Source organism: Danio rerio, chromosome 6 (genome assembly GCF_052040795.2).
Source record: "Danio rerio strain M-AB ecotype USA chromosome 6, GRCz13ab, whole genome shotgun sequence".
NCBI lineage: Eukaryota > Metazoa > Chordata > Actinopteri > Cypriniformes > Danionidae > Danio > Danio rerio.
In genome coordinates this window covers 13,099,990-13,125,191 of record NC_141026.1, presented here as the reverse complement: position 1 = coordinate 13,125,191, position 25,202 = coordinate 13,099,990, and the positions used below count along the sequence as shown (strand labels likewise).

The following is a 25,202-nucleotide window of genomic DNA, read 5'->3' as shown; positions in this document are numbered from 1 at the left end:
GTCTTTGCAAACTCTGAGAATGAGCTCTGACATTTCCTCAATGTTAATCTTAACAAGGACTGTCCTGCTCCTGCTCTCTCACTCAGGGTTTGGTACTTTACAAAGGACCACGAGTCAGTGTAGCACTCTGAGGTACCAGCGAGGGTTATTCTCTATGGGCTCCATGGCAACGCACTCTGACACCTATCGTCCTGGACATTATCGCCAAGCCGATTCGAACTACGCCAGACACTCAGCTGCCCTTGACAACGCCGTCACTCGCTCGCCTTCCATAGACAGTGTTCACAAAGATCCCAGGTGACTAAGCGAAATCTCTGATTCCACAACCATTGCAAATGGAAGCAGTTTTAAGGGTGTGTTAAAGGTGCAGTAGGTGATATGCCAGAATGCTAACGTTGGCATAATTTTGAAAATTTACCTCCGTCCCCTTGCTGTCCAAAGTTAAGCCTCCTTTCAAGAGTTCCCACTTAGATATGCTTGGCACTTATAGCAGGTTTGGCATGCTGTCCCGGGAGAGAACCCTGAGCTCGGAGATATTTGAGCCCAGGGCTCCCGCCCGGTCTAGAAGCATATCAGGAGAACCGAGATCAGGTAGGTCTCGATCGCTCCCCCTTTAGAAGGGGAGAAAAAAGGAGGAGATGGGGTGGAAGGGGGGATTCTTCCAAAATGAAGAAAATGTGATCCATTTATATTAAGCTAGGATCATTCTGATTGGATTATTACTGATTACGGATGAGTGGCCAGCGGTGCACAATCATATCACGTGTTCCTCTCGAAATTAGTTTATGAAACTTCACTAAGTGGTGAACGCACACCAAATAGATGAAGATCTGATGACGATAGACAACCTTGTATAACACAAGATCATGTCATTCATCTGTTAGAAAACTCTATGGAGACACACACTTTGTCCAGCTGTTGACAGCTCAGTGTGTGCAGGAATTATATTTCCCCAATACTTACATTGGGGTAAAGTTAGTTTTATATTCGCACTTTCAGACTTTCTCCTTAATTATATCATTTCAGAAAAGTATTGTTTGCAAATTCTAAATAGTGAAATCACGTAATCGGCCAATGACTATAAAATACAACATCGTTCACAGTCAGTTGAATAGTGCTAATGTTGATTTGAAGTCTCACGGTATTTCACACCCAATATTCAAAGTAACGTAGAGTAGGCATGTCAACAGGTTGTCTGTGTCACTGTTCAAAAATTAATGTGCGAATATAAATCAAACTTCACCTCAGTAAAGATGGTTAGGCAGAATAGCGTTATTCAACTAAATAAAAATCAGATCAGAAATAAAGGAGTGCTAAAAACAGAAATATCCTGTCATCGTTTTACATTACACCTACATAACAAGACAATAGCCTCTTTCACACACTCAGATTTTCCAGAAAATTACAAGCAATTTTCCGGTAAGGGTGAATGTGTGAACAGGCCCCTTTTGAAAATAACGGTAAATTTGTTCCAGCAATTTTCCAGAAAGAAAAGTTGTAACATAACTGGTAACTTGCCGGAATGCTGTTAATGCAGATGGAAGATTGCTGGAAAAAGCACGTTCACGTCTAGAACGCGCTGATGTGAGACGTCTACTTTAGCCAATCAGAACACTCACATTTACATCCGCACTGTTTATAAAAAATAAAAGCCTTTAAATATTTTTCCAGACACATTTATCAGCTCGATGTTAGTCAGATAACGTTTTTATGTTCCTTCTTATTGCCAATTGGGTAAAAAAATTTCTTTAAAATGCTTGCGATAAACCGCTGTTTAAGCTCTGCTTCAGTTATTTAACATGTGTGCATGTGAAGCAGCCGGTGAGCACCAGCACACACACACATATTATGTACCACCAACCATCAACAAAAGCTCCAACCCTTTTATGTTTACAAATACAAGCACAGCCGCTTAGTACTTATTTCTGGTTAATGATGTCAGAATTTACCGGTATGTTGGAATGGATGTGTGAATCCGTCTTTTTCGGAAAAATTCCGGATTGTCCTTGCCTGTGTGAACAGCGCTTTCTTAAATTTACCAGTAAAGTCGTTTCAGTATTTTCGAGATATTTGCCAGTATCGCTGTGTGAAAGGGGCTAATGAGTGACTTTTAATTTTTAATTATACTCACTGATTCTCGTACATAGCTTGTTTTCATCTCTTTTGAGGCTTGAACAACTAAAATAATACTTAGGTCTATTTAACTGACTATATTGCCGATGCTGTAAATGGTACTCCAAAAACTTGACAAAAGCCAATCTTTCGCTGAATGTTTTCAGTGGCTGAACAACAACTCTGCGCGTATAGTGCCCATTCATAAACAAGAACACAATCTACATAAGCTTTGCGTGACTAAAATAGTTTTAAAACATACCTATCTAAAAGTAATACTTCAGCCGTGGTGTCATCCTTCTGATCGTTGTTTTTAACTGCATAACATCATTGCCCTCCAGCGTGCACAAGTAATTCCGATATTGATTCAAGATTTAGAAAAGTTCTAATTCTGCATTTTTGGCAGAAGCCCTTTCAAAACCAGTCTTTCTTTTCATGGATCCAAGGCCAAGTTTGTCTTCTGGAAAGAAGTTCAGGTTGGTGCTTGCTTATTCTACCCTATGTCACTGTCAGCTTTACGTACACGTGCAAATGACGGATCCATCTGCATGGACAGGCTGCACTGAAAATGCAAATAGAAATTTGTTGACAGACAGTTTGAGTTTGAGTCGTAATTGAGTTATGTCAGCCCGACGATTTTTAATTGGACGAACATTTTTTAGTCTTACGCCTTACCTAGAATAGAAAAATACATATAAATACATTTAGATCAATACTGTCGGAATGTGAGACTTTCAAGCAGCACAACAAAAAATGTTTCTGAAGACAATCCCCTGCTGCACCTTTAAACAATATTTTTAAAAAAGCCTAGTCAATCCCCTCAAAAAGATTGCAGCCAATCAGCAGTAAGGGGTGTGTCTAATAATGAGAGTGAAGATGTCAAAATAAAAGGGATGAAGTCCTGTTGTTTTGGTGTTTTTTTTTATATCATTGTATTTTTGTGGTTTCCTATTACTGGGTTGCCGCTGGAAGGGCATTTGCTGTGTAAAACATATGCCTGAACAGTTGGCAGTTCATTCCGCTGTGGCAACCCCTGATAAATATGGAACTAAGCCGAAGGGAAATAAATGATAGTAAATATGCTTAGTGCACCTTATCATTTAAAACATGTATACAATAATTGTGAATGAAACCCAGCTTGTATTATTCAGATTTTGTTGATTCTTCACGACATGTGCATATGTTGCATTGTAATCTTTTTTCTGGGCATATTTATTCTTCAGGCAGAAGAGCTTGAGAGAAAATGTAAACCAGTTTGCCTGAGCGCTTATTCAGATTTGCATTGCATATATTCATGACAAACACAAGCTGGACTGATTTTTGTGTTTTGATATTTGTCCTGGTGCAAACATGTAAACAGTAATAATTGAGAGTGAAATGAATGGGACATTTATTCCATTATGCAAACATTCATTTGTCAGTTGCGGGTGTTTTTTTATATCTGTTTGTGTGTTTGACATCTGGTAGGGAGTTCGCCTGGAGAGATCCTGAGCTGCCGGAGGTGATCCGGATGCTGCAGCATCATTTCCCTTCTGTTCAGGCCAATGCTGCAGCGTACATACAGCACCTCTGCTATGGAGACAACCGCATAAAGGCTGAGGTGTGATTACGCACACTCAAACACACACACGCAATCTCTTTATTTCTTCTATCTTAGTGCTGATTAAGCTTTACTGTATAATAATAAAATTATTTAAATGTCTTATGCATATTTGATTGGACAAATATTTTGGATTTTAAATGTGGCGCAGGAGGCATTAATAATTTTGAAGGGTAATTTATAAATGGAATTTTAAATGGGCTTTTAAAAAAATAAACACTTTTATTCTTAAAAGACTCATTCGGTTAATAGAAAGTGACAGTAAGATGTTTATAATGATTCTTTTTTAATTTGAAAGAAATTCATCAAGAATCAAATACACATTAGGATTTTGTAAGCTACGTGACTCTGATAATAATATCAAGAGAACCAAATTAGTATATTCAAATGATTTCTGTAAGATCACGTTGAGATATATGAAAAATGGTTTTATATTTTAATATACTTTATATCTTTATAAGTATATCAGACTCCCTAGTCTTTCATGATTTTTTGGTGATTTTTTTGCGATTTAAAAATGACTGATTTTGTGGCGGTAATTCCCATATATCCAGTGCATCCGGAAAGTATTCATATCGCTTCACCTTTTGCACATTTTACATTATAAAGCCTTATTCCAAAATGGATTAAATTTATTTATTTATTCAAAATTCTACACACAATTACCCCATAATGACAGTGTAAAAAAAAGATTTGAAATGGTTGCAAATTTATTTAAAAAATAAATGAAACATGAAAAATCACATGTACAGAAGTAATCCCAGCCTTTGCTCAGTGCTTTGTCGATGTACCTTTGGCAGCAATTACAGCCTCAAGTCTTTTTGAATTTGATGCCACAAGCTTGACCACCTGTCTTTGGAATTTTTTTGCCCATTCCTCTTTGCAGTACCTCTCAAGCTTTATCAAGTTGGATAGGAAGCGACAATGTACAGCCATTTTCAGATCTCTCAAGAGATGTTCAATAGGATTTAGGTCTGGACTCTGGCTGGGCCACTCAAGAACATTCACTGAGTTGTTGTGAAGCCACTCCATTGATATTTTGGCGGTGCGCTTTAGGTTATTGTCCTGCTGGAAGTTGAACCGTCGCCCCAGTCTGAGCTCAAGAGCACTCTGAAGCAGGTTTTCATTCAGGATGTCTCTGTACATTGTGCATTCATCTTTCCCTCTACCCTGACTAGTCTTCCAGTTCCTGCTGCTGTAAAACATCCCCACAGCAAGATGCTGCCACAACCATGCTTCACTGTAGGGATAGTATTAGCCTGGTGATGAACGGTGCCAAAGAATCAGACCAAAGAATATTGTTTGTTATGGTCTGAGAGTCCTTCAGATGCCTTTTGGAAAATTCCAGGTGGGGAGTGCCTTTCGTCTGGCCACACTGCCATACAGGCCTGATTGGTGGATTGCTGCACAGATGGTTGTCCTTCTGTAAGGTTATTCTCCCTCCACAGAAGAACGCTGGAGCTCAGACAAAGTGACCATCGGGTTATTGATCACCTTCCTGACTAAGGCTCTTCTCCCCCGATCACTCAGCTTAGATGGCCGACCAGCTCTAGGAAAAGTCCTGGTGGTTCCATTCATCTTCCACTAACGGATGATGGAGGCCATGGAAATTTTTCTGTAACCTTCCCCAGCCTAAGTTGTGCCTCTAGACAATCCTGACTTGGAGGTCTACAGACAATTCCTTTGTCTTCATGCTTGGTTTGTGCTTTGACATGCACTGTCAAACCTAGGACCTTATATAGACAGGTGTATGCCTTTTTAAATCATGTCCAATCAACTGAATTTACCACAGCTGAACCTAAATTAAGCTGCTGAAACATCTCAAGAATGATCAGTGGAAACAGAATGTACCTGAGTTCAATTGAGAGCTTCACAGCAAAGGCTGTGAATATTTATGTACATGTGATTTTCAGGTTTTTTATTTTTAATAAATTTGCAACAATTTCCAAAAATCTTTTTTCCCTTTTGTCATTATGGGGTATTGTGTGTAGAATTTTGAGGAAATAAATGAATTTTATTCATTTTGGAAAAAGGCTACAACATTAAAAATGTAGAAAAAGTGAAGCACCATGAATATTTTCCGGATGCACTGTATAGATCTTATTTACCATATTAGATAGCATGCTATGGTGTGCAATCTGAAACAATGACGTAAATAATAAAAACAAAGCTTCTTTTTTTGGTCTCTTGTCAAGACCAGATCTAAAAAAGATCTAAAACGGCAGGGATTAGGCCAAAGGAAGTTTGTATAACTCTTATTTTTATCCACAATCTTACTTTCAGATTTCACTTTCTGGAGCATTTGACATCATGTCACACATGGGACATGCGTTAGGGCTTCCCCTACCGTAATACATCTAAAACACGGATTGCCGTAAACTCGTCAATGGCAGGGAAGTGTTTTCTGATACCAGACATAAATGTAAAACACAAATAATGACAATTCGGTCACGTCCAGCGGTAGTCTTCCTTCAACCAATCTCAATCTGTCTGTTGTATAGCTCTAAATTTCTTTTGCAGTCTGAAGCGCGTCAAACGCACAAAACTCCCAATTTGCGCCACAGGATGTCTATATCTCAACACTTGTGCTTCATCTGTGTCTGCTTACTGCACAAGCTGAACCCCCTCCTGTCCACCATTCCATGTAATGTAGTGTAATATTTATGAGGGCACAGGTGAGATGTCATTTTTTTTCGACACTCAAGTACATCACGAGCGCTGCGTATACAACGTCTAAAAGTCATGTAAAACAATTATTGCAAACTGAAGTAAATATAATTTGATTACATGGTTAGAAATTTGATGTTTTATCAGATTATTTTCATTTTTTGATTAGTTTGCATTTAACAGAATAAAAAAAAATTACGACATTTTGTTGATTTTTGCGTTGGATTCAGCGACTGCAGAATCGCAAAAAAACTAGGGGGTCTGGTATATTAAAATATGAAACAGTTCTTTTTTTTAAATGGTTTAAGTAAAACCAAGCTACATAAATGATTTAAAGTTATCGGTCATGCAAATTAGTATATTTTTCATCCACAAATTAGTTTTTATTATATATAATGTTAATCAGTATATTAATTAATACAATTTTTACTCTAGTATTTTTGTAACCCAAAAAGGTTAGAAATAATTAGAAATGCTTAATTAATAATCTTATTTAAGATCATCCTCGTAGTTTATGCAATGGTTTGCATGAGCACATGTCTACTTTAGAGCTGCTTGTGCAAACAGTGTCAAGTCAAATCAGCTTTATTATTATTTATTCGTTTAAATGTGATGCATGTTGTGTTTTAATTTGCATCTATTTTCTGTAAATCCCTGATTATTATTGGAGATAGCTAAAGCATTTTAAAAATCTGTTAAATTACAAGTGTTATTTTTATGAGAACTTTAGGTCTTGGCATACATTATTTTCCACAGTCTGCTCCATCTCATGCCTGGCTGCCTGTTCAGCTTTTACAGTATACTCAGCCAAGTGTGAGCATGGACGGTTGAGTTTGACGCATTAGCCGTATCAGCCAGTGGTCTTTTTGATGCACCTGTCTATTATGAGATTTTAGACCTTTTGGTCTTTTTTAGGCAAAAAAAAACAACAACAACTAAACATCCAAAATACATTTTTAAATGTTACAATACATATTCTCCTGCACTTCCACCAAACATCACCCTTTTATTTAAATTTATTCTAAAGGTTTTAACAGGGCGATATATTCATGCATGATTTTCCTGATATTGTACAATATTTTATTATACAACATTTATTTTATTGCTGTTCACAGTATTTTTGGAAATATGGAGTGTTAAAAATAAATATCCAAAATCTCCTTTGTGAGTAATGTCAAAAAAATGAAATTCTGAGCTCGACTCAACAAAGTCAGAGCTACACAAACAAAATGGAGCAGTATAAATGCTCAAAACGATTAATTGATAGTACACTTAAAGTATAAGTTAGTCTTTAAACCAGGGGTGCCCAAACTGTGGGACTGTGGGCCGAAGGTATATATACCAAACTGTATTTCATTAAAGTTTCCATGAGTAATATCCTAATTAATTTCCTAATATTTAAAAACAGCTACAAAGCATTGCTTTCAATTATATTATATAACTGATGCAGTATATTTAGACAATTGTTATGATGAGCTTATTACAGTAAAAACATAAACAATCCTATTAATAACACAATAGAATTCAATGCTAAATACACTAAGCTGCACCTGCCTTTTTGCCTTGAGTTGCTTGCCGATGCCTTGTGCAGTGCCTTCTATTTTTCAAGGACATTATTTACATCAAAAATGAGATTCATTTACAAAACAAAAGAAATTACCAAGCAAACAAACAATAGATTACATTCATGTTGAAATGATGCTCTCTGCCAAAGATTTTCACCCCAACCGCCTCCCCATCATTCTCCTTCTCTTCTCAAATGGGACAATGGGCCAAATCAAAAGTTAGCATGGGCCAAGTTTGGGATTTTGTGGCTTAATTTGACCACAACTTTCTCTGTGTTTTAGAAAATAGAATGATTTTTGTTGATAAACCTTATTATGATGAATATTTTTGGAAAATGCAAAAAAAAAAAAAAAAAATCAACAATACACTGTTTTAGCTCTATTATGTTCCATTACAATTACATTTTTTGATTGCAAAGCCATGATGCCATGTAAACTTGGTTGCTGGTGGTTTTCCCTGTTGGAAAGAGGTCATTTTTTATTTTAGTTTGTTCTCCGTCTTCTAAATAAAGTATGGTGTCTGTGTTTGAGAGAGATTTTTGCACACTTATCTTGATATGTCTGAGAAATCAAATCAATGAAAATAAGCAGCTCAGCTCTCAGAACACAGTAAAATAGCAAATGTATTTATGCACGCACACTATAATGTGCTGTTTTACTCCATAGAACTCTAAAATCTAGAAGCGTTTTTGCACAGGCCTATCTAAAGGGTTAATGCTGCCAGCAGATTATCAACAGTACAAATGGCACGTTTTAACTCTTCACAACAGGGAAAACTACCAGCAATCAAGAAGAATGCATGCTTATATGCTGTCATGGCTTTGCAATCAAAAAGTGTCATTTTAATGGAAGTCAATGAGGGAAAAACAGCCTGAACATTATGAAAGGGTAGTCAGTTTGAACGGTACACGTGGGTTGAATCTCTTACACTCTTTTTGTACACTTCAGGTGTGTCGTCTTGGAGGAATCCGGCACCTGGTGGATCTGCTAGACCACAAAACACTGGAAGTTCAGCGCAATGCCTGCGGAGCACTGCGCAACCTAGTGTACGGGAAAGCCACAGATGACAATAAAGTGTGTGTGAGGAACTCTGGCGGAATCCCAGCTCTGGTTCGTCTGTTGAGAAAAACTCCAGACAGCGAAGTGCGAGAGCTCGTAACCGGTGAGTGGGTGTTTGAGGCCACATGACAAACTGACACAAGAGAGAGGCTTTCTTGTGCTTTTTCTTTGCTCTTTCTCTCTCGCGCTCCTGTGGTGAGATCGGTTTGCGCCGGGAAGCTCAGATGCGAGATTACAGTCAATGGAAGTCGTGGCTGTGATTAATGTGGAGGGACAAAGTATTTGATTAAAAGCTGAGCTGACACAAACTTGCACGCTCACGCACACACATTCCCTCCACGCTGGTTATCCTAAGTATCGCTAGATAGATCCTGGGCAGTTCAATTTTCTTGATGCTTACAGTTTATTTCCACTATCATTTCTCAAAAGAGAAAAGCAGCAGGTTTGTTCAGCAAAGACTGATCTCTCTCACACACATATACTCACAGAGCCAAGGAGACTATTTTGTGTTAATGATCCCAATCTGTGGGATTTTTGTTGCACTCCCACTGTCTCTTTACAGCTTTACGGCACACCTATGAATGCTTCTCACATTTATTTCTAATGTGCCAATTGTGTTTTTAATTGCTTATACTTAAAGTCGTTCATCTGAAAATGTTCTTGCTTCTATTGGTGTCAGTACAAATGTTGCAAAAATTGGATGGGAAAAAATGGCCAATGAAAGAATGGGCTCTATTTTAACTTTCTAGGCCAAAGTTTAAAGCGCATGGCGCAAAAGCATTAAGAACTTGTCTGAATCCACTTTTGCTATTTTAAGGACAGAAACATGTGGTCAAACAGGGTTGTGCTTATTCTTTTAATTAACTATGGGTGTATTTTGAGCATAAAGTGCATTAAACCAATCAGAGTCTCATCTCCCATTCCCTTTAGGAGTCAGTTGCGCTATGGTGCATCTGCTATTTACATGGCAGACTTTGTAAGTGGAAAACTTAATGCTTCACTAGCAAGAAAACAGTTAAACAGACCATCTGCAGCACAATGATAAAGAATAAGCCTCCTCCATTTGTCCTCTTTACTTTTACTCTTTACTCCTTTACTTTCGTGGATAAGGAAACAGTGTTATACGCACTCCACTGAAGACACCTATAAGCCTACATATTTAATTTTGTTTATAAGCGCAAAGATTTGTTTCAAAACTATTTCTAAATTCTGTTTTAAGTTCCAGCAAACAATAAATGAACAATAATAACGAAGTGTGGTCAAAAAACGGAGTTATATCCAAACAAACGTTCTATTCTTCTCCATATTATGACGCAAACGTCTCCAAAACCTTGTTTTTTTTATTAAAACAAATTATACAAATGTAAATTGTTATGAATGAACTGAAAAGAGGCACGAAGAAGGTATGGAGGTAATGATTTTCATATTTATGTAGAAAAATAATCATTTATGTCACATTTTAATCCCTTACTTTTTATGTGTAAAGATATTTGTGTATTGTTGTACATCCTGTGTGTATTAAGCAGTGTGTACATGTTTGAACCCACATATGTGCATAACTAACATGCTCTGCTCTGGACTTTAGACCTGCTTTCACCTGGTCAATGGCGCAGTCTATTTCAATTCTTCAAAATGGCAACGTAACAACAATGCGCCTTAACACACTTCGTTTTTAGACCGGCACACCCATGAGTCGACAAAGTGGTGCAAATTATTTGCTAATTAAACAACATGGTGCAAACGTGAAAATTAGGGTTGTGCTGGTCTGAAAATAGAAACAAATTGCTGCAAACATGTCTTGCGCCGGGTGTAAGATAGGGTGCAATGAGTTTAAATGAAGAGAAAATAAAAATACTCTACAGTTAATCTTATTGTTACATTTAACTATGTAAAACGGTTTAGGTAAAAATTAATTGAGTAAATATGAACTATTTGTTTAATTCTATAAAGGTATTATAATGTTTCTTCTAGCGCTGCACAATATATTGTTTCAGCACTGAAATCACAATGTAGTCATTCACAATAGTCAAATCTCAAGTTTGTGCAATGTTTAGTTTGAATTATAATTAATCCTTTTGCAAGTGTTTCTTGAGGCCTGTGACTGTGTTGTGTGTGTGTGTTTTTTTTTTTTAACATTCAGGCATAAGAAAATGTACCATTTGTTACTTTGAAAATTATTAATGATTAATTTTATGGAATTGTTTATAAAACGAAGACTATGCAGTATAATTTGACATTTGATTATTCAATCACTATACATGAATACATTTCGACTCTTCGGAAAACAATAAATCGCTTTTTATTTAATTAGAATATTTTTCTTTATTGATTTTGTCTATGCTTGTAGATTGTTTATTATATTTTATACACTCTTCTACAGAATCATTCTAATCAATCTAAAATGAAAAAAACAAGCGTTTACTGAACTCTTCAAGTGAAATTGCTATCATATCGATATATATATCGCAGAATGTGTAATTTTTCCAGTATAATTAATTTTACTAATTTTTCTCATCTCAAATAAAGTCTAAATATTTTAATCTTAACATCTAGATGTGTTTTTTTGTTTAGTTTTTTTCAGTTTTTTAATATTTTGGTGTAATTTGAAAATCAGGGTTATTCTACTAAATATTTTAAACATTGGAATAGTTTTTTTTTTTCTAAAAATAAATATGAATTATAACTCCATAAATTACTACATTTATATTTAAAACCTCACTTAATTGTCATCAGTAGTTTTCCAAACAACACAAAATTATGCTTTAGTCAAGCACATAACTATAAATACAAAATCCAACGGAACTGAGGTCTGAATTGTTTCTCTCTCAGTTCAGTTCAATTTAATTCAATTCAAAAGTTGCTTTGTTGGCAAGAAAAATGTTACAAATGTATTGCCAAAGCATTTATAAAGTTTACATTAAAAAGAACATACGTATAAAAAAATAAGTAAATAAACCAGCAAACATAGAAAGCACAGTTAATAGTAGTAGTATATAATAATACAAATACAAATAAAAAAAAAACTAAAAAAATGAAAAAAAAAAAAAACAAATCAGAATAAACTGTACATTTAACAATCAACATTTTAGGATAAAAATGTAATAATAAATAAATACTCTCTAAAATAAAATCTCTCTTACACATGCACACATACAGACAAATACATATAGATATCTGTTTTTACACTGAAACAATATTTTTTGCTGCTTGTTAAGCTACTTATTTAAAGATTCAAGAAACCCTTGAGTACTTTTTTTGAGATTTTAATAGATTTGTCTGTTGAGCGTCAATTAAGACAATGTTAGCAGCTGTTAGCTTTAATTGTGGGGAAAGCTTGATAAAATTGAGCTTTTGTCAGCTAATTTAATCTTCTGAGTTTAAAATCATTATTGGGATAGCATCTAAATTGTTGACATAGCGCTATTTGCCTGTCCAGTGATGACGTGTCGGTTCCCATTATCATTCATAGACTTAAAAAAGTTAATTAAACTTCATTGTTTTATGTTCAATCTGCTTAAACATGCAGGAGCTGTGTGGAATCCAGCATTGTTTACAGTGTATATACATGCACACACACTTTAAACAAAAAAACAACAACAACACATTTGTGGTTTTCACATCTCTCAAAATTCACTAGCCAAGGGCTGTAATAAGTAATTTAGTGTTTTTTTTTTTATTCATAAATTTGTAATAAATTCCTCCATTTTTTATTTATGTGGGCCTTACAGTCTTTCATATTTCATATTTTATAGTTGCATTTTATATGTTCTACTATTAAACTTCAAATATTTTTTCTGTGGTTGTGCTTTGTCAGGTGTTTTGTGGAACCTGTCTTCGTGTGATTCTGTGAAGATGACGATCACTCGAGACGCTCTCGGGCCCCTCACCAACACAGTGATCATCCCTCATTCTGGCTGGGGTGCGGCCCCTCAGCGAGAGGACCAGAAACTCAAGCTGCACTCCTCTCTGGTTCTTAGGAACACCACCGGATGCCTCAGGTGCACTCTCATGTTAATCTCCTCTAATAAACATCCGCTCATGAGAATTATACAGAGCTTCCTGTTCAGATTGATTAATCAATAGTCAGTCAAGTGTCCTGCTGAGAAGTTGGATAAAATATAAAATAGACATCATTCGAGATGATCACTATTTATACTACCGCTCTATCGTTTGGGACAAGTTTGATTTCTTTATATTTTAGAATGTTTGTTTTAATGATGCCAGTTTTGCTCACCAAGGCTGAATCAATTTGACAAAAATTAGAAACTAATGTTGAGAGATTTTATTACAATTTTAAATGACTTTTAATTTAAGTTTGAATTTAATTTTTCTTGTGATTTATTTACATTTTTCTTCCTCCCCCCCCCTGGATTTTCAGTATTCCTATTCCAGTCTTTTGTGTCACATGATCCTTTAAAAATCATAACAAAATTTTTTTTCTGATTATCATTATGGACTTTATGCTTTTTTCCTGCTTTTTTTGTGAAAATTCAGACGTGTACACGATTCTTGCTAAAATGAGAATCACTGTTTTTTGCTTAAAATCAAGATCAGGATTTTCTCACGATTCTGTATATATAAAGTAAAGGTTAATATGAGTAGGCTATTATCCTTGTTATTTCTCAAACATATGGTAAAACAACAATAATACTAGGCCTATGTTTAGCTCTACTGTTGGTTAAAATGCTACATTTTGAATGGTGGACTTGGCGAGACTTTAAATTTGTCCTGGTTGTTAATTCACAGTAAAGTGATGACATCACAATGCAACTGTTCATAATTCTGAAGTTAAAATATTATGTTTGAGACATGTGCTTGTCATTTGTCATTGATAGCATTATTAGACCTTTTTTTTCACTGGTAAAATGAGATTTGCCAGTATCAGATTCCCTCTTGCATTATAATCAACATTATATAGGCTAGAGTAGTTATACTGACAGCGTTAAACATTTATTTTCATGCACAACACTTTGTGTTCACTATAAAACAAACAAACATATCAAATTCTTGTCGTAATTGTAACTGTACAATGCGCTATCATCTTGTAAATGATGTGCATGGTTTTGATCTCACTTTCACTGCCGAGTGAGGCTCATGTCATGGCTGCTGTCACTTTGTAAAATCACTTTTACAAATCCTACTTCCCGCACGACTCACAAACAATCACTCTGTGCAACCAACTGAATGTTATTTATAACTTTATTACCTGGTATTCACAGCCTGTGCAGGTCCTGTTCATTAAAGTATACATTAGTCGCAGGCACGCACCCATCCTCTCGGAAGTAAACAAACAGCTCACGTGTCATTTTGCAGCCATGAATACATCATTACATTAAGACAGAAATGACATTTTTCTGGGTGAATTACACTATATAAATACAGTATGTGACACTTTTAACATCATTTGGAGGTGTCCATGTTGCTGAGCAACGTATATTAAACAACGTGAAGACTTGTGGAACCACCTTTATGCTTCTCCCGAACTTGAAAATGTAATGGCTGAATCATAGAGATGCTGAATTAAGAATGTGGGGGTTGAATCGAGATTGTGATCTTTTTTCAAAAAATCATGCAGCCTTAAAAAAAGAGACATTTCAGCAAGAAACAGCATTTAATTCAAATTAAAAATATATATATTTTACATTATAAATGTCTTTCACTCTTGAAGAGTTGAATGTGTTCTTGAATAAAAATAAATATATATTGTTGATACTTTTTAATATTACTGTATAACAGCTTCCACAAACCTGTGAAGCAGCCCAACAGTTTTCACAATAAGTGATGATAATAATAAATGTTTCTTGAGTAGCAGATCGTCAAATTATAATGATTTCTAAAGAATCACGTGACATTGAAGACTTATTTAAAATTATGCAAATATTTTACATTCTTTACTGTCTTTTTAACCGAGTAATTGCAGCCTTGGTGAGCAAAACAGGCTTCTTAATTGAGTTTATCTAGGGCCGTATATACTTGCAAAATAAAAAAGTTTTGCAAACAAAAAATAATTGCAAACCTCCAAATATCGCAAAGCAAAAATTAATTACAGAGAAGTGCAAAGAGAAAACAGCATTGCAAACTCAAAACTAATCGAAATGAGCATTGCAATTGACTGGACGGGTTTTGTAAAGGCAATGCTATACAATTTTTAGCAAATATATATAGTTTATTTTTTTTAAATATTTTAGCTTTTCTGCACTGCTTGATTTTTATTTTTATTTATTTTCAAAACTTATTTTCCCTTTATATAAAAATGTATTTTTATTTTTCAAAAAAAAATTTTTTTGCTTTGCAATTTTTGGAGGTTGCATTTATTTTATTTATTTTTTCTCAATATATTTTTAGTTTGCAAAACTTTCTTTTATTTTGCAAGTATATATGGCCTTAGATTGACTCCATACTTGTTTTAAAAACATTTTTCTGATCACAAATATTTGACCAATCACGTGTTTTTCCAGGAAGAATGACCTTTATTTGTCTTAATTAGATGAACACTGTTTTGTTGTTGACATGATGTTGACGTGTGTGTTTCAGGAACCTGAGCTCAGCTGGAGAAGAGGCCAGAAGGCAGATGCGTTGCTGTGAAGGACTGATTGATTCTCTCCTCTATATAATCAAAACATGTGTAAACACCTCCGATTATGACAGCAAGGTCAGTGATTTTTCTTATGGTTGCATCTAAAACCATCCAGATCTGATGTATTGGGTTGTTGATCATAATTGGAATGTGTTTGATTAATTCTTGCCAGATATTTGACAAATTTTCAGATGTTAAATATGTGGACAGCTGGCAACTGGCAGAGGCTCTCGGTGCTTAAAAAAGGTGTTGCATGTATTCTGTGCCACTCCTTGAAGGGCCAAATAGCATTGAGGGCCCCTAGTGGTGGACTGCTGCATTGTGAGGGATTTTGGTTTTTCCTGAGCCAAATCTCAGTGTTAGCATGCCCTCTGCTGGAAAAGAAGCAATTTTAAAAAAAGCATCGCTGTAAGTTGTTATTATAATAAATATAAATATCTTTAAAAATACAAATGACAGATTTTATAGATACTGCTATAGAAAAAAACTGAACATTCTCTTTATAAGGGCGTGGTTTAAGTAAAATATTATTATTTTTTTTTCATACTATGGCTTATTTTATATATGCTGCTGTTGGAAAACTGAACATTCTCAGTTTCTTTGGATTTTTAAGGTTCAGGTTTAAGTAAATTATTATTATTATTATTTGTTGTTTTTTCATACAATGATATTTAATATATACTGCTATAGGAAAATGAAAAATAATATGTAACCATTCTCAGTTTCTTTGGATTTATAAGGTCCTGGTTTAAGTAAAAAAAAAAAAAATTCATACAGTTGCATACAGTGTATATGTATATATACTGCTATAGGAAAAAATGAAAATAACACTTGATTTATAAGGTTTTGGTTTAAGTCACAAAATGTTTTCTTTCTTGCTTCAGAGGTCCGATTTAATATGTTAGAATAAACATATTCTCAATTTAGAGCTTTTTTTTCTACAGAAAATGTCAAAGGTTCTGAATAACGAATTGAATACATGTCTTTTTTGCTTTAAATATTTGATAAAATTTCTTTCAAATTTTAAAACAAAACATGTTTCTTTTCTTTTTTGCTTTCAATGTCTGATAAAATTTCTTCCAAGTTTCAAATAAACATATTGTTAATTTAAAGCTTTCTTTCTTCAGAAATTGACAAACAGGTCAGAATAAAAATTAGAATATGTTGGGATTTTAAAAATCAGGATTATTCCACCAAATTTTGATTTCTTAATTCCTTCTTAGTTAAAACATTTGCATTATGTTCTAAAAAATAAATATAAATCTGAAAACATGGCACATTTTGTTATTTAATATTTAAGGAAAGAAAGGCTTCAAATGAAAACGTTTTATTTTGAAATTTAAAGAAATGTCATCAGTAATTTACAAGATAAGAGAACAATTGTATTTTACACACAGCACACAACTATGAATTTTAAATTCAGATTTACATTTGTTTCACAGTTGTATATGTGTAAATATGTATATCTTTTTACATATATTTATGACTCCTTTTTCTAATAGAATAAGCTCTAGGCCTGTCAAGCTCCAAAAATGATCGATGTAAAAATACAACAAATGTGTTACAAATGATTTGGCTTTTATATGGCTATTATTCCTTTCCTTTTTTTTTGTCAGATTGTGGAAAACTGTGTGTGCACTTTGAGAAACCTGTCATACCGTCTGGAGCTGGAGATGCCCCCGTCTCGGCTGATGGGAACCCAGGATCTAGACACTCTCCTGGGCCCTGACACCTCTAGTAAACAGGCCGACTACAGCTGCTGGGGTCTCCGAAAGAAGAAAAAGAAGAGGTCCTGGCAGGATCAGCAGGTCATCTATCGCTACATAAAGTCCATGTTCTAAAACTAAAAAAAATAGCTTCTTAATAATTCATTACAAATGATTTAGAGTTGTTAAGAGGAAATTTAGTCCGTCCTTGGATTTTCAATTTATTTAATATAAGTCACCAACAGCCCAACAGGGATTGTTTTTCAGCCTTCAGCCATGTCAAACCTAAAACATTTGGTAGACTTTTAAAATTGAGAAATATCAATTCTCTAGAAATCATGAAAAGCAATAAAATCTCTAAAAAATAAAATATTGTAGCTAAACTCAAACTTTGATGCTAAGAACTGTTTTATATGGAAAAAAGTTATACTTGATGTGAGTACAAAATTGATTTAAAAAATTGTTTAATTATACTACACAGCAAAAACTAAAGGTGTGCACTAAAAAATCTGAATCAGGCTTTTGTTTTGTTTTTTTAGAAAAAATCATCTAAATATTTTTTAGAAAATGTACATTTACTAAGACAACACTAAATGGCTTTTAGACCGTATGTCTTGCTTTAAATTTTTAATATTTGTCACCTCATTACAAAATAGTCTGTTTTTGCTTTTACTCACTTTTTCACTAAACTCAAAACTCATTTTCAAAAATGATAAAAGAAAATGATAAAAAATGATTGATTTCTATGCTGTCTTTTATGCTTTTCAAATAAACGTCTCGTTTATAGATATTTGGAAATTTAGATATTTAGAAAGTCAAAACGAGACTTTATTTTCAACACTTATACTTTGTTTAAATTTTATAAACTTTTGCAAAAAGTGATTTATTTATATCACTTTAAATCTTAATCATTAACAACTGAAGTTGTCATTGGTTTAAGAGAGAGAGAGAGAAAGAGAAAGAGAGAGAGAGAGCCTATTTAAACAAATTATTGATTGTTATGTGGATTAGGTTCAGTACTGTAATGGTGCATTAACACAAGACGCGGATGAAGCGTCAAGCGTTAGCGATTTCCAAGTAAAGTCAATGCAAAGACACAAATAGACACTCTGCAGCGACATTTACGCAAATAAGGTAGCGCGAATGATGTGATTTGCATGAATTAAGTGTCGTGAAGTGATCGCTTTATCCGTTTGACGCTCAAAGCACTTGAGTTTGAAAATCTGACCTTCATCGGACATTTGTGCCTCATTAACCTATCAGGAACTTGCTCTAGTATGGGTGTGATCATGACGTAGCACCTGTTGTTGATGTCCAGAGGGGAAATCTTTCTGCCGACACCGGAAAACAGCTCATCAAACTGCGCTCTGCTTAGTTAAAAGCACCGCTGAAAGCTTCCATCATCAAGGTATAGTTTTTGGAGGAGTTGATGAACTGATATGAATGACGAGCTGGGTGCACCTCTGAAAGGATCTAGTGGACTCAGACAGGGCGCCGAACGAATCCACACTGTTTTTCAGCCTTTCTAAAGCACATAAAGCACAGCTACTCTCTCAATAATATCCATGTTAGCCATTTAGCAACGAAACTAGAGTCGCTGAAGCAAAGAGATCTATTGAGAAGTGTACTTGACGCGCAATTGAAGCAAATTTGAAGCGAGTAAACGCAAAATTTTAAGCCGTGTCTGATATGAACACCCCATATTCAATCATTACAATAAACTGAAGTGACCGTAATATCTAATTTTACATTTTACAAATAAGTACGGCTTTCATGCTTCATTTAATTTTAAAACTAACACTAACCCATCTCTATGTGTCTCTGTGTGTAATCCTCTGATCCAGTGGGATGGAGTGGGGCCTATTCCAGGATTTTCTGGAAGTCCAAAGGGGGCCGAGATGCTGTGGCATCCGTCTGTGGTGAAGCCGTACCTCACTCTGCTGGCAGAGAGCTCGAACCCGGCCACGCTGGAAGGAGCAGCTGGGTCTCTGCAGAATCTCTCCGCCGGGACCTGGAGGGTGAGCAGATTGTGGTCCCTATTCCATAAACTGAATTATACAACCGCTCGGCTCAGAATAGAACTGAATTATATGAAGGCCTTTAATTGGCTGGTGAATGAAGAATATGTCCTGTACACACACACACATACACACACATGCTATATGACTAGATGTAGCTTTAAAGTGTGCATTTCTTTAGAATGGGGGTATAAATGTAAATGTATTTTATACAATATTTATTTAATGCAAAAGTTTAGCTTGTTTTATATATTTAATTGGAAAACAAAAGATTTTTGTAGCATCAATAACTGTACAGTTGAGGTCAGAATTATTCACTTTTCTTAATATTAGCCCCCTGCATATTTTTTCCCCAAATTCTGTTTAACGGAAAGTTATTTTTTTCAACACATTTTCTTAACATAATAGTTTTAATAACTCATTTCTAATCACTGATTTATTTTATCTTTGCCATGGTGACAGTAAATAATATTTTGCTAGATATTTTTCAAGACACTTCTTTCAAGTGTCGAGTGATATTTAAAGGCTTGCCTAGGTTAATTCGGCAAGTTAGGATAATTAGGTAAGTTCTATAGACAATTGAAAAAAAATATTGCCTAAGGGAGGTAATAATATTGACATTAAAACCTTAAAAAAATGTAAAACTTGTAGCCGAAGTAAAACAAATAAGACTATCTCCTGAAGAAAAAATATTATTGGAAATACTGTGAAAAATTCCTTGCTGTGTTAAACATCATTTGGGAAATATTTAAAATATAAAGCTAAATAAAAAACAGGATGCTAAAAATTTTGACTTTAATTGCATTTTTTTGTCAAATTTTGATTGGATCAAACTTGCTGCTTTTTCTGTTTGCACATAAAGACAAGTTTCCTCTTTCTCACCATGCAGTTTGCGTCCTACATCCGCGCTGCTGTACGTAAAGAGAAGGGTTTGCCCATTTTGGTGGAGCTGCTAAGAATGGATAATGACAGGGTGGTCTGCTCTGTGGCTACTGCGTTACGAAACATGGCTCTGGACGCCAGGAACAAAGAGCTCATCGGTCAGTCACTCAAACCTATTGCTACCAACTTTCTTACATTCCCTTTTTTATTATATGTCGGTTTTATGTGGCCATTGCATCTTCTAAAATAAATGTTTGCTGAATTGGGTTGCTTTGAAGGAAAGTACGCCATGCGGGACCTGGTGACCCGTCTGCCTGGCAACGGGCCCTCGCTGCTGTCAGATGAGACGGTGGCGGCGGTTTGCTGTGCGCTGCACGAGGTCACGAGCAGGAACATGGAGAACGCCCGAGCGCTCGCCCAGACCGGCGGCATCGACAAACTGGTTACAATCAGCAGAGGACGCGGAGAGAGGTACATGACTCTTTTATGGGCTGTTTGATGTGGGCAGCTTTAGATGTAGATTGGTGTTGGCGTGCACTTTAATGACATGCAATCTGTTGCTATTAATGTACAATATAGTTCAAATGGATATACAGTGCTCAGCATATATAAGTACACCCCATTTTTGAATTTCTCAGTGAATATAGGTCACATGTTTTGGTGCATTTGGACCAAACAGATTTAGTATATTAATAAATTTATTAAAATTATTTATTACTAATAGTATTTTAGTCATCGGACATCTTTAAGAATATAAAGATCATGCATTTGAATTTATTCCAAATAAGGAAAAATAATACAAACTAGGGATGCTCAAAGTAATTAATTAACAATTAACCAAAAGGGTGTGTTTTTTAACCGATTAATGGTATCAGTTAAACAAATGAATATATTATTATATATATTTTTAAAGTTTGGCTGCGTAAAGGGTCGATCACAGCAAACGCCTTTTGCGTTGAGTGGGGCATCTTTTGAATGATTTACTAACGGCTGTGTGTGTTTTGTGCTGCTTATGCGCCCTGTGTGCCTCACGTGTTTGCTGTTGCGCACTGTGTGCTCGCAGTTGAATAGTCAACCCAGATTGGAAAAAGCGTGTTATATCAGTCTTTTTCATTCTTCAGTCAAATGAAAGCAGAGGTGGAGTTTTCGTTGAGGTTACTGCAGTGTTTGTGTTGTGAAGACTACTACTATGGAGAATTTTAAAGATGGAGGAGAGACTAGCTGTCGCTGTTTCAATTTACCCCAAGCTGTATTACTTAACAAATCTTAAATTTCCCAACATTATTAAATGTTACAATTAAAACAACATAGACAGCAACACTTACGCACAACCAATACCCAGTGGATTCAGTCGTTTCCTAGCTTCATAAAAAAAAAAAACACAGCGCTTCTTTTTCTTGTCACCAAAAAAGCAATGTGAATCTCGCGTTTTTGCCATGGAAAAGCGCGTTCACTGTGATCGGCCCCTAAATGTGCAACGGCAGCACATATTTGTTATCTCGCGGGATATTATGCACAATATAATGTAAAGCTTCCTATAGAAAATATTCGTTTAAATGAGAGATTTGTGAAGGTGTACTCTCAGAAATGCTGAGCACTATACATGTAAATAAAAAGATCTTGTTGTTTTCTGCAGGTATTCCATGAAGGTGGTCAAAGCAGCAGCTCAGGTGCTAAACACTCTCTGGCAGTACAGAGATCTGCGCACCTTCTACAAAAAGGTACATGCTCTTATTTTGATTTCATCACCCTCAATCGCCTTTATGTGTTTCTTTTTTCTGTTCAACAAAAAAGAAGATATTTTGAAGGATGTTTTAAAGCAGTAACCATTGACTTCTTGATGTTAACATCATCTCACGGCATACGTTTTGTCATTTTATGGGATTAAAAATATAAAATGATCAGTATTAGGCTTATGTCGCTTATAAATCAACATCCAAGCATGCTATAGACCTGAACGGGGCAGTGGCTTACTTTATATGCCAAGAAAAGAAAGATATCCAAAGATGCCTCTTCAAGATTTAAAGAAATCTGTGGTTGTGAATCTAATGAAGAAAGCAGAAGCCAATGATTTATTTTGATTATTCAGCCTGACATGTTTACAATATACAATATATTGTGCAGATAATTACCCAGACATTTAAAGAAATTAAATGTGATATTTTTACCCATGGTTATCACATTGTAAGAATACCGGCGCATGTTTAATCAGTGTGATCATAAGTAAATGAGACCTAATTTATTTAATTAAGTTATGAGTTTAGTTTTTTTGTTTTTAAGCAATACCCACAACATTTGTTTTAGTACCTTGAACATGTTCTGTTCACTTTTTAATTAAGATTTTAGCATTTAAAATGTTTATCTGGAAAACAAAAGTAAAAATCTACAACAAAAAATACTGGAATTTATTGTTTTATACCCCATGTGCAGGTAATGCATGCTAATAGAATGTTTAGTGTATGTAAAATAACAAAAAAATGTGCACTCCACCTGTAAATCAAAAGGTTTGTAACTTAATTGCGTTACTAAAAAATATTGTAATGAGATGCTCTGATGTGAATATTAGTTGCTAGAACTGTGTGTTTGGTTTATCAGGATGGTTGGAACCAGAATCACTTCATCACCCCAGTATCAACGCTGGAACGGGACCGATACCGTTCCCAACCGACTCTGCCAACCAGCAACGTACAAATGTCCCCTGTCATCCAATCAGGTTGGCTACCAAGACCACAGTGTCATTCTGTAGAACCTGCAGAGACATTACTTCTCAAAAGACTGATATTGTTTTCTGTTTGTACTCAATTGGTGTATTGTTAATCAATATTCTTCCACATTTAGGAGGCAGTGCCACCTCTTCTCCTGCCATGTTGGGTATAAGAGGTCAGCGTTTAAATCAGCGAAGGACCCAGTCGTCTATGCAACTTCATAACTATTATGGAGACGCCAACAGAAACACAAGTCAATATACAGGTGAGCTTTTTTGAAGTCCTCCAAACATTTCATAACTGGCCGTTTTAAGGAATAGCCACACTCCTATTGTGAACAGATAAGGTAAAAAGGCTTTCTGGAACTTTTTTTTGGGTTTAGCAGTACACTCAAGCAGCATGACACATTTAAAACCCTACCTATATGCAATTCGGGATGTCAGAATGTTTGGAAACAGTATAGCGTTACTCAGCCTTTTCTAACTTCTTGTTGACCCTCAAACAAAGAACAAAAAATAACTTCGTTTTGAAATATAATGGGACCTTTATGCCATTCCAAGACATTTGTTCATCTTCGAAACACAAATGAAAGTGTTTTCAGGTCTGTTTATATGCATTACTGACATCTGTAGATTCTAGTTTGAATGAGTGTGGCTGGACAAAAAATGCAAGTCATCCTCTCTGTAGAAATCTTGTATACGAAAATTGTATATGAAGAAAGATTTCGTTTTATCTACAGCGTGTGTCTTCATCTGCTCATAAACACAGCATGGGTATATCCAGGTTTTGTCAGTAGCACGATAAGTAGTCTGAACTGATGCTAAAGAAAATAAAATTTTGAATAAAGCCATTATATTTGTGTATGTTTTAACACAAACATACACTATCTGACAAAAGTCTTTGTAAGTCTCGATCCTAGTTGTAAGAGCAATAAATAATAACTTTACTTCTTGTTAATTATTTGAATAAAAGTGTCAAAAGGTAGATTTTTCAGATGATTCATCTGTTAAACTGCATTCCAATCATCACAAATACTGCAGAAGACCTATTGGAACATTTTTGGACCCAAGATTCTTACAGAAATCAGTCAAGTTTGATGTAGGAAAAATCATGGGTTGGAGTTACATTTAGTATGTAGTGGATGTCAACATCAACAGTCTGAGGTATTAAGACATTTGTGCTGCCCATTACATTACAAACTACAGGAGAGGGCAAAGTCTTCATTAGGATAGCGCTCCTTCTCATACTTCAGCCTCCACATCAAAGTTCCTGAAATCAAAGAAGGTCAGTATCTGCAGGATTGGCCAGCCCAGTTGCAAGATATGAACATTATTGAGCATGTCTGGAGTAAGATTGAGGAGGATGCATTGGAGATGAATCCAAAGAATCTTGATGAACTCCAGGAGTCCTGCAAGAACGCTTTCTTTGCCATTCCAGATGACTTAATTAATAAGCTATTTGAGTCATTGCAGAGATGTATGGATGCAGTCCTCCAAGCGCATGAGAGTCATCCACAATATTCATTCTTTTTCCACTGCACCATGACTTTATATTCTATACTGTTCATTACTTCTGTTAGGTGACAAGACTTTTGTCTAAGCAAAGTCAGACCTTACTGTCCTTGTTAAATAATTAAAAGTCAATGCATGATCATATTTTATTTTGCTAAAATAAGCTTAATCTAGAGGCCTTTCATATAAGCCACTTATGATGCTAAATGATCAACTACAAGTCAAGTTATTATTTGTTGTTCCTAAAACCTGGATAAGGAAGCATTCACACTATGCAATCCGAACCGTGCCCAGGCGCATTTCCCGAATTGTTTGAGAAGTGTGAGTGCTCTGAATCGGGCTTAGGCGCAGTTCAGTTGGCCGGCCCTTGCCCCGTTGGAAGAGGTGTGCCAGAGCACGGTTCACTTGGGCTTTGGCGCAGTATGCCTGTAGTGTGAGTGCAAAGCACGCTTGCGCCTGAAACTGAACACGTGACATGACTTTTAAGGATTCATTTGAATTTATTTATTATTCTTAATTTTCAATGAATGCGAACAGTTTATTAAAGACGCAAACCCCTCCCTGCACAATAGCCGCACCTTCAGGAAACCTCCTAATACCTGCAGCACGAGGACTTTTATGATAACTTATGAGCATCAAAAGTTGTGGATCTGTTCGGCAAAGTATTTGACTGCGTGTCACTGCATCCCAAATGACTTAAAATAAAACAAAAAACGATATACCTAAAGCAATCTCCACTGTGCTGAGCGAGAGCGCTTTTCTCTGTTTAACTGAGCAGTCGCACCATCGATGATGTAAGC

The 25,202-nt window shown here is 35.4% G+C and overlaps 1 protein-coding gene across 15 annotated transcripts in view; it reads left to right on the top strand.

Annotated features, from left to right (window-relative positions):
- pkp4 (plakophilin 4) overlaps nt 1-25,202 on the top strand; it is a 97,862-nt gene that overhangs the window by 64,844 nt on the left and 7,816 nt on the right. For 14 of the 15 annotated variants that reach the window (XM_087256725.1, XM_087256722.1, XM_087256723.1 and 11 more), the window contains 12 exons: nt 87-297; nt 3,580-3,712; nt 8,893-9,106; nt 12,818-13,001; nt 15,538-15,655; nt 17,197-17,388; nt 19,131-19,304; nt 20,194-20,344; nt 20,465-20,657; nt 21,823-21,907; nt 22,782-22,899; nt 23,025-23,156. In XM_087256725.1, the coding sequence (XP_087112851.1) occupies nt 87-297; nt 3,580-3,712; nt 8,893-9,106; nt 12,818-13,001; nt 15,538-15,655; nt 17,197-17,388; nt 19,131-19,304; nt 20,194-20,344; nt 20,465-20,657; nt 21,823-21,907; nt 22,782-22,899; nt 23,025-23,156 (1,905 nt within the window). Of the gene's footprint in view, nt 1-86; nt 460-801; nt 3,713-8,892; nt 9,107-12,817; nt 13,002-15,537; nt 15,656-17,196; nt 17,389-19,130; nt 19,305-20,193; nt 20,345-20,464; nt 20,658-21,822; nt 21,908-22,781; nt 22,900-23,024; nt 23,157-25,202 lie in introns of all 15 variants that reach the window. The other variant, XM_087256735.1, reaches the window with a different exon arrangement.